Source organism: Alexandromys fortis, unplaced genomic scaffold, assembly GCF_014885135.2.
Source record: "Alexandromys fortis isolate MF-2015 unplaced genomic scaffold, M_Fortis_MF-2015_v1.1 scaffold_54, whole genome shotgun sequence".
In the NCBI taxonomy this organism is placed as follows: domain Eukaryota; kingdom Metazoa; phylum Chordata; class Mammalia; order Rodentia; family Cricetidae; genus Alexandromys; species Alexandromys fortis.
The window spans coordinates 2,683,984-2,694,658 of NW_026067958.1; the positions used below are offsets into that span (position 1 = coordinate 2,683,984).

General features: G+C 44.1%; 1 protein-coding gene across 2 annotated transcripts in view; it reads left to right on the top strand.

Moving 5' to 3' along the window:
* The window catches only part of Spag6 (sperm associated antigen 6), a 55,233-nt gene that overhangs the window by 14,103 nt on the left and 30,455 nt on the right, over window positions 1-10,675 (top strand). For both annotated transcript variants that reach the window (XM_050152745.1, XM_050152744.1), the window contains exons 4-5: window positions 2,687-2,853; window positions 7,027-7,210. In XM_050152745.1, the coding sequence (XP_050008702.1) occupies window positions 2,687-2,853; window positions 7,027-7,210 (351 nt within the window). The remainder of the gene's footprint in view (window positions 1-2,686; window positions 2,854-7,026; window positions 7,211-10,675) is intronic.

A 10,675-nucleotide genomic window follows, 5' to 3' on the forward strand; every position in this document is an offset into this window, starting at 1 on the left:
TGCACATATCAAAAAGAGAAAAGGAAGAAAAGAAATACCAGATCCATCTGGAAAAAGAATAACTTGAAACCACTTTGTGGTTCTTAAAAACACTATTTTTAGCAACTTTATGGTTGTGGTCTCTAGAATGCATTGTGTGCTTCTTCACTGTTTATGTTGTTGACATCGTTTAATAAAGTGTCACATATTGATTATAAGTATGTCAAGTAATAGTTGACAGCCCAGTGAGGAGATGGGTCAAACACTTAAGTAGACATCTTTCCAGTAAAGACAGAAATGACCAATAAACACATGAGAAGATGCTCAGCGTTCCTGGCCGGGGAAACGCACATCGGGGAGCAGTGAGCAGCCGAAGCACGCGCCCTAGATAGCCGCCACTTACAGTGGTGGGGATGCTGTAGGTTCTGAGCCCCTGGTGGTGTAGCTGCTTTGGAGACAGTGGGTCTTAGCTGGTGATGGTCAATAGCACTGTAAGCACACAGCATATTCATCATATACTTAAAAACGATGAAAATGGTGTCTGTCCATTGTGTTTTATCACAGCAAAACAAAACAATAAAGCGCTAAAAAGAAATCTTTTTTTAATATCCAGAAACTTTCCAGAAATAACCCATGTTAACATTTGGTAATTATTTCAATTCTTTACTCTGTGCTTTAAACTTTCTGTTGTGAGACTTCTGTCGCTGTTTCATTAGAAAGTCTAGCTAAAAGTACCAACAGCATTCATGAACATGGGGCTTGGTTAACACAGGCCCTGAACCACATGCAAGCAGGCAGCCTCTCCTGTGCAGGCAGCTGTGGTCTTAGAGAGCATGGTCCAATCTGGCCAATTTAAACAGAAATAATAACCAAACGAAACTGGAAAGCTAAGAAGACGCAGGCTGCATAATTAAATACATCTTGACAAGCATAGCTGTTTCTAGCTTGCGCTATTTGGCAGTGCTATTTTTGGCCTGATTTCATGTTACTGTAGATGCTATTTTCTCTCTTTCAAATGTTTCTAAATATAAAATGAGACAAGAATATTTGCCAATATTCAAGTTTGTCTATCACCAGAATATTCTTTATTAATTTTTTTCTTTTTGTTTATTTGAGACAGAGTTTCCCTGTGTAACAGCCCTAGCTGTTCTGGAACTACCTCTTGTAGACCAAGCTGGCCTCGAACTCACAGAGAGCTGCCTGCCTCTGCCTCCCAAGTGCTGGGATTAAAGGTGTGCACCACCACCACACAGCGCATTATATTTTTATTTGCTTGTTTTGTGTGATGTTTGTGTGTGTATGTGTGTGTATCTGTGTGCTACAGGGTACATGTGGAGGTCAAAGGACAGCTGGGTTCTCTGCATGTGGGTCCTGGGGATGGAACTTGTATTTAGGCTTGGGGAGACATCTTTACCTGCTAAGCTGCTGAACCCCAGCAGGATTTATTTTTAAAGAATAGATGTAATGATATCGAGTTTAATAAATGTATATGTTAAATAACATTTAGAAAATCAAGGGGCACTTTGCCCCAGTCTGAATGCTGTCATTATTTCTTGTGACTTTAGACTTAGCAGTGTCACTGAGGCGGAAGTAGCACATGGCACTAAGAGGAAGTTGGTGTAAAGGGTTGGAATGTCCTGTGAGGTAGCCATGATGCATTTATCACTGGGTTCCCTTCCCCGGTCTCCTCTCTTCTCAATACACATTTGTTCTCAATCAGTAGAGAATGTCTAAATTCTCAATTCATTCCATCAGTTCCTAATTGTGGACATTTTACTTGGTCGTCCTCAGCTTCAGCTTCTTCATTGGTCCTAAAGAGAGGGCCTAGCACTAAGGTTTGTCATAGACGTTAGTGAGTTAACATGGAAAAGGTTCCCAGAGCAAAGCTTCTGCGTGAAGCTCCAGGCTGCATAAATGACTTACGTGGTGATGATGGCCATATGGCCGCTGTGTCTTCAACCGTGGCACAAATATTATGGGGAAGCTAATGATATGTTTGCTTCCTTAGCGCAAGGATTTGTTTAAAGATCCAGTTGTGCTTTTGTGAGTGCAAGTGCTGGCCCCAGAACAACGGCTCTCCCGGCTCTCGAGTCTGAGACAGCCTGAAAGCATTTTCAATCTGAAGAAAAGACCAAACGGGACAAAGGACCTGGAATGATCCTTGAGAGATAGGGTTTGCGAAGGTGGTGGGGTTGGTTGGGCTTTGCCGCAGACATGCTACCTCTCTCTCACTCCTCCCGATGGCATCCTAGGTGTTTACCTGTTGTGAAGAGATGTGAGTTCCCATCCAGCTCCAGAGCCACAACTTCCTCTGTGTTAGTAATTTTGGCAGCTAGCATGATTTTGTGTCTTGGCCAGTTAGATGCCTCCATAAGAATCCAGTTAGTTTTCAGTGAACATTCTGTGTGTGTGTGTGTGTGTGTGTGTGTGTGTGTGTGTGTGTGTGAGAGAGAGAGAGAGAGAGAGAGAGAGAGAGAGAGAGAGAGAGAGAGAGGAGAGCCAGCTTTGACCTCATGGTGCCTCTGCCTTAGCCTTGGAAAGCAAGGCATTACAGATATGTACTGCTATGCAGCTTGCTTCTGTTTGTTTTTTTCCTGATTTGTTTTATTTTTAAACCTTCATTTTCTCACTGAATAGATGCTGAATCACATGTTTTGCTTTGCAAATTAAAATTTTGCTGAGTTCCGGTTTTTGTACTTTACCTCAGGTATAATGTCCTTGCTGAGGCCTCTTCTTCTGGACGTGGTTCCAACGATTCAGCAGACTGCCGCCCTGGCCCTGGGGAGGCTGGCCAACTATAACGATGATTTAGCCGAAGCTGTCGTCAAGGGCGACATTCTTCCACAGCTTGTCTACTCATTGGCAGAGCAGAATGTAAGACTTTTTCAAAAACTTTTGTTTTTGTTTTCCTTAGATTTAAAAAATTGAGAGCTTTGGCACAGTTGTAAACTTGAAGGCATTAGTATCACTACGATGTTAATACAACCATAGATTCCTATATGTGGGTGAGAATACCGCTCGGGAATTTTGCCTTGGAGCAGGTAGGAGGTTCTATGAAGAGGACTATGGAAAGGTTCAGGTGACTAGACTTAGGCAACGCAACGGAGGATCTGCCTCAGGGAGGAGGCTAGCACCCTGGTAAGACTGTCACTGCTTTCGGCAGCCCTACCTGCAGGTGAATGGCGAGCAAGACACGGCCCTGAGGGAGAGATGGTGTTAAATGGGAAGTTTGATAAAGCATTTTTCCGAGAAAACAGGCAGTCTAACTCTTTAAAACACTGGAGGCAGGAGAGACAGCTCAGCCATAAGCTGCTTGCCCCACTAACATCAGTACCTGTGTTCAGTCTCCAGACTCCACGTAAAAATGGCAGGCACCGTGGCACATGCTTCTAATCCCAGTCCTGGGGATGAAAGGCAGGAGCTTAAGGACCCCTGGGGTTCACTGTAAGGATGACCCCCAAAGCCGACCTCTGGTCTACACACACACACACACACACACACACACACACACACACACACACACACGAGTACTTTGGTGTTACTTGATTTTTCTCCGCCTGTTTGGTATCCGTAAGTAGAATTTTGACTACTCATTCCACTCTTAGCTTATCATAATGCAGCATGCCCCTTCTTTTGATGTCCTTAAGACTAGATTCCTACTTATAGAACAAAACATAAATAAGACCTGGAGAATGGGCAAAGGGATAGATACTTCCCCCAAAGAACATCTCCAAATGGTGGGCAAACGCAAGAGAAACTTGGCAGCGTTGGTAAGAGACACAACTAAAGGCATGCTGTGGTACCGCTGCACACTTACCAGGAGGAGCAGAACGAATATTTCCTAGAAACATTCGAAGTGTGGTGATGATGTGGAGAAGCAGGAGCCCGCAGCGGTCGCTGGGAGGAGTGTAGAACTGCGTGACTACTGTGAAGAGTAATTCAGCAGGTATGCAGTGAGTTCAGGGTTTCAGGATACGAATGAGCAGTTCTTCCAGCTATGGACCTGGGAGAACTAAAAGCAAAGCTCACAACTCATATACAAGTGTTCGGAGCAGCGTGACTCAACTCACAGCAGTCTGCAGGGGAAAGCAGGTCAAGTCATCAACAGATAAATGAGTAAAGAAATACCATCTGTCCCATACAACGGCTGTTGTTCTGTCATAAACAGGAATTGAGTACTGATAAATGTCACAACATGGGTGATTCTTAGATCATTATTCCACGTGAAAGATGCCAGACACAGAAGACCGCATAGTATAATTTATATGAATATACAGAATATGCAAATCCACACAGACAGAAGCAGACTCATGGGTGCCAAAGGCTGTGGGAAGAAGGGAGAGGGGGAGTGACTGCTTTATTTTAAGCGATGCTTTTATTGGGGGGGGGGCACTGAGACAGGAATTCTCTGTGTAGCCCTGGCTGTCCTGCAGACCAGGCTGGCCTCGAACTCAGAGATCCGCCTGCCTCTGCTTCCTCTGTCTCTGCTGAGATTAAAAGTGTGCACCACCACTGCCCGGGTCTTTAAAGGATTTTTGGGTGGTGAAAATGTTCTCAGCAGTGACACATGCACAGTATTAGGACTGCATCACAGTTACAATGGGAATTCTATATTTATTTTACCCAGCTAAGACATCTTAACTGTGAAGAAATTTGTTTGATTTTATAGGTTTATTTTTTTATTTTTTTTAAAATATTTATTTGTTTATTATGTATACAATATTCTGTCTATATGTATGCCTGCAGGCCAGAAGAGGGCACCAGACCCCATTACAGATGGTTGTGAGCCACCATGTGGTTGCTGGGAATTGAACTCAGGACCTTTGGAAGAGCAGGCAATGCTCTTAAGCTCTGAGCCATCTCTCCAGCCCTATAGGGTTATTTTTTAATGCCTTTTAAAGGAATTCTAGAAATTTCACTTTTCTGTAGGTGTTCCTGCTCCGTATGTGCGGTGCGAGCAGGCACTTTGCTTTTGCCTCCCATGTATAAAGTCTTGATAGTTTTCTAAATATGACTTACTGTGTACTGGTTGTAAACAGACATCTAACACGAGACCGAGGAGTGGGGAAGTGGCTTGGCTAGAGCCAAAGCAGGGGTGCGAGGCAGTGCTGTGTGGCTGTCAGCTTCACAGTGGCTGCAGACCATGCCCTCCCCGACAGCCCTGTGAGCTTACATTCTGTTTTCAGTTCTTGCTACAGGAGTGAGGCTGTGAAATGTGAAACACTGGTCCAGTGCAGGAGAAGGGATCAGAAAGTGCCAGTTATAGGCACTGTACTTAGCTGGTAGCTATTGGTACGTTTACATTATAAATGTGGTAATTCTACAGGATAAATAGTCAAATTGGTTTAAGATAAGGACAAGAAACGTGCCAACACTATTTTTCGTGATTATAATAAAGTATTATTTAGAAAGCTATCCTGAAAGTCTACCTTAATTTTTGAATAATTTACTAGAGAATAGGTTTTTGACATAATTTAAGAAACAAAAGGAAATGTCACATTAAAACATAGGTATTAGCACAGTACATTTTTATATTAACATATATCACTGTTTTAGATACAACACGTTCAAATACACGTAGTGTGTTTTCTCTTATTATTTTTATTATTTATATTTTTAGCCTAAATGATAGAACTCTTTCAGAGAAGGCAGTTGGCCGCTTCTTCTTTAGTTGGCGTGGTGGTTTGAATGACAATGGCCATCTTAGGTTCATATATATGAACACTTGATTCCCCAGTTAGCAAAACTGTTTGGGAAAGATCAGGAGGTGTGGCCTTGTTGGAGCAGGTGTTTCACTGGGGCTGTGGGCTTTGAGGATTCAGAAGCCAATGTTAGCCATTTCTCTCTGCTTCCTGGTTGTGTATCAGATGTAAGGTCTCAGCTGCTACTCCAGAGCCATGCCGGCCTGCCTCCTACAGGATAGGTCATGGACTATATAACCTTTGAGAAGCGTGAACCCTCAAATGAAATTCTTTCTTTCATTAGTTACCTTGGTCATGGCAATTTTCATAGCAATAGAAAAGTAACTAAGATAGTAACTAATATAAAGAAATCAAAGCTGATAATGTCGAGTAGGAGATGACAGGTTTATTAATAGGGATGGAGAGCCCAGCTGAGCATGGTGATGCACACCTTTAGTCTTGGCACTCAGGATGTAGAGGCAGGTGGATGTCTGTGAGCTCAAGACCAGCATTGCCTATGTGGTAATTCAGGGTCAGCCCAGTGCACACAGTGAGACCTTTACCTTAAAAAAAAAATAAGTAACAAACCAACAGAGAACTCATGAGATCATCTCTATATTATTTTAGTCACATAACAACCGTGTTGTAGTCGAATATTTCCTGCAAATACTTTTAGCAAACGGATAGAAATACATTACTCCTATGTTTTGCTTTCAGTTTTTATTCCCCAACCAAGTAAAATTTATATAGAGAGCATACTATCCATATGAAACAGCATTCACAATTCACACAATAGCTTACTTGTTTTTATCTTTTTTTTTTTTTTTAAAAAAAAAGCCTTTCTAGAACAGAAAAATAACATGTCCTGTGTTAACCAGGAGAAGCGTTAGAAATGTTGTTACCTCTCTCTGCGATTGCCGTGTATCTTGGAGCATAGCTGCTGTTCAGGATGACCTGCTGAGGTCAGGCAAGCTTGCCATGCTTAGAGGCCGAGAGAAAGTGAAGGAAAAGAGGTGGTCGGTTGACAGAGACAGTCAGCGAGCTACCGTTCTAGAGTTCCAGGAGTCAAACAGTATCAAGCAGATACAGAAAATCATATTATTTTATGAATCTGCAGAAAGTGCCATGTTTATATTTGATTTTATACAATTTCCAAATGCGTGCTTCAAAGTAAAATATGTGTAGCATAATTTAAAACTCACCTCTTTCCAGGTTAATTACTGAACAGAAGCAAAGGCGGCTAAGTACCAGCGTTTGCGGGCTGTTTCAGTGTTTGCATTCGGCGGCCGCTGCACTTCATGTTAATGCCATTTTGTGTTGCTTTTGGGCCATTTTAGATTCTGGGTTTGTTCTCTTTTCCCTGTAGTGTGTCTACAAGAAAGCAGCTGCCTTCGTGCTGCGAGCAGTTGGTAAGCACTCTCCGCAGCTGGCGCAGGCCACGGTTGACTGTGGCGCCCTGGACTCGCTGGTGATGTGCCTGGAAGATTTTGACCCTGGAGTTAAGGAGGCTGCAGCCTGGGCACTTGCATATATTGCAAGGCATAATGCAGGTACTGTGGGATATTTGAAAAGAGGGTGACTCAAGTTTAGGTTTATTAGATAAAAGTTTAGTAAATCGATGGAGTTTTAAAGTGTTGCTGGACATCGTGAGAGAGCAGTCAGTCTCGAAGGAGAGCCATACTGTATGGCTCACGTATTTACAAAACACCTCTACATTTGAGTTCAACAGAGGGAAATTTGAAGGAGATGGATGGTATGGCCGAGTGGGATTGGTAATGGCACGTTGCCTGTAATCCCAGTGCTCAAGCAAGTTCCACCAACCTGGGTTACACAGCAAGACACAGTCTCAAGACCAAACCAAACCAAGCCAGATAAAACAAAAACAGTTCAGCCAAACAACCAGATAAATAATTTCTTGGCAGCTGGTCAGATAATGCCGCTTTTGTGGTTTGTCGTCCTCTGAGCTCACGCTCATTCATGACAGGGCATTCCAAGTCAATCAAGGAGCCAATCGTACGAATGAATGATGTTACAAGATGGGATAAAGCTGTAGGAAATGGTTTATTCCCCTAAACTGGCAGGAAGGAGGAGGAAGAAAATAAGGGCAACATTCTTTAAACTGAATCGTGATGACGTCAACATGATGGGCTGGTAGCCCTGGAGAGGGCTGTGCAGACACGTGACTGGGAGATGGTGTGTGGGGGAGGGACTCCCCTCTCTCTGTAGAACGTGCTGAAGAACGAACAACAATGGCATGTGAAAACGATCAGCTTAGCTAGGAATCAACAAACGGCAATATTGGAACACGATAGCCATCTGCTGATGGGGAGGAGGAACAGGGCAGGGCGGCCACGTGTCTGGGTCTGAATTCCAGCCTAGTACACTTGACTGCTGAGTGACCTTCTGAACTTCAGCACCCTCGTCTGAACAGAGGGCGGCCAACCGTCATTTCTGAGGTTTGTAATGAGGGTGCCGAAATTAGATGCAAAGAGCTCCAGTTAGTGCTTGGTACCTGGTGAATACAAGATATTGATGTTAGTGTTAAATAAAGGAAAGGACATTGTAACACTGATGGCTTTGAGCAAGGGGTGCTGGCATGTGCCTGTAGACCTGGCTACTTGGTGGAGGAAGGGGTGGAAGTCTGAGTTCCACCCCACACAATATAGTAAAGCTTCAATCTTAAAAAACATACTAAAGTTAAACAAGATGACATTGGAGGAAGAAGTATAAATTGTACAAACCAATGGAAAGCAGTGTGTCAAAATCAGTGAGTCATGGGAGAGTCCGGGCTTACCTCAGACACCTGCTTTGGAAACTGGTCCTGAAGGAAGACGATCATAGAATGAAAAAACTGTATTTGTGGAAATGCTTTTATAACATTCTTTATAGTATCAAATGCCTCAAATATTTGATAGAACTTAAGTGGTTAAATAATAGCAATCCATTTAATGAGATCTCATGCAACAAAGTAAAAGGTAATTAATTGGGTCCTTACTTGGTAACGAGGAAAAGTAATTCTAAGACTAAAGAGGAGAAAGTTGTGTACTGTGGTTCCGAACTGTACAATGAGCTTCCCTGTGGCTGTAGATTAGAAAAGGCATGCTGCATCACCAAGCTGGTGCAGTTAAAGATTGTCCGGTGAGTACAGGGCAGCTGCTGTGTGGGGTCATCCTTGTCGGGCTGGCTCTGGGCCGTGCTCTCCTCATCGCTATCCCACTGTGCTGCAGCTGCCCTTAGGTGCCTCTCTCCCCGGCTGATGAGAAGAGTGTGACTTAAGAGGCCTGGGATGATGCGAATGGTGGCGTCAGAACTGGGGTCTAAATTTTCCTACTCCCAAGTCCGTGTTAGCTGCTGCACATACTGGGCTGACCACTTCCTGGCCATGCTGGAGGAAACCCACAGAAGCAGGCAGAGGCTCTCACATTATAGTTGGTTTGTAAAATGGGGATACCACTAGCGACAGACTAGACATAGAACAGCAGGAACCTGAGGTGAATAAGAAAACTCTTGTCATGTTTAGAAAAATTCATATTAATTTTCTTTCCATAATGTTGGACTCTGGCGTCCAAACACCGAGAAGGAGTCGCCCCCAGAGACCACACATCACAGCCGATGCAAAAGCATGAGGATTTTATTAATTCTGTCATGACAGGGTCCCCCAGCATTCGGGAAGCCGAGGGACCTCGAATAGCGGGTACAGTCTACTTTTAAAGGGGCCACAGAAGCAAGGGGGGTTGTTCTTTGACTATTCTGATTGGCTTATTTGAAAGGGCTATTACCAATAATTGACTGGAGAGCTGTTGCCAGATCAGTGAGGTAAGAGGTCATTTTGACCCCGTTTCCCAGGGGACCGAACCAAAGCATATGTATATGGGTAATTGTTCAGGAACTGAGTACGTGCGAGTGTAGCTGTTAGGTCCTTGGTTCCCAGGGGAGGAGGGGAAGCACTATGGCACAGAGGCTGAGAGGATTCAGAATTGTCAAAAATGGCTTCAGGATTGTCTTAAAGTCTTACAATAGTAATCAGAAGCCAAAAGCTTCACAGTCGGCTTTGGTAGGTTCTGAGAAGTCAGAGGACGGGTCCACACTGTGCTGAGTCTCTCTGAGGAGTACCAGAAGCTCTGCAGGACAGTCACACACTAGTGGGCGTGTGCAGGGATGTCCTGCCCATCTTCCTTCGTTGCCCAGTCTGGGAGATATTACTGTAGTCATAAGTAGGATCCGACTTGGGGATCTCATTGCACTTTCTTTCAGGATCCCCTGTGGGACCCCCAGTCTAAGTTACCACATCATGTAGTTAGGACCTAGGGCCCAACACTCCTCAAAGAGATTACTGTGTCGGTTTCTCAGAACCACGGAAGCCACCAGTCACAGCCAAATCGCAGACAATGGAATGCTTACCCTGAAATAACTGGTTTATTTCCCAGTGTCTCCTAGGAGTGGAACTTGTTGTGATCACTTGGCCACACCCACTCCCTGCCCTCCTGCTCCTTATCCGTGCTAAGGTGCCCAATGCTTTAAAGTGGTTTAGACCTTAAGTGAAATGCCAACCTTCCCCTCTCTTGCCCTTAAGTAAGGAAAGCTTGGAGATCTGAGGTCAGCCCTTGTCTCAGAATGGTCTCTCTCTGTTTCCTTCCTTCTTTGGTGTCTTTCCGGCTTTACTAACATGTCTGTCTCCATTTTTAGGGCCTAGCCTCGGTTTTGGAGATAGAAGTGTCTGACCAGAAGCATGAGGGATGAAGTAGCAAGGGCAGTAGGATTGTAGCCCCCGGGGAAGTGGGCACACAGATGCACAGGAGCCCTAAGCCCGGCCTCCCAAGCTGAACCCCTCAGTGCCTAATTAAAAGTACAAACTGAAGGGAAGGCAAAAAGCGGCTTGGTGTTTGCAGGGAAACTTCTCTACATCTGGGCTCAAAAATAAGTTTTAGGTGTTGAGAGCTTTAATTAAAAAATCAGGCTATCTTTTGGCAGTAAGCTCTGGTTGAACTTCAGTCTAGCGAAGAGGCGTACATTTG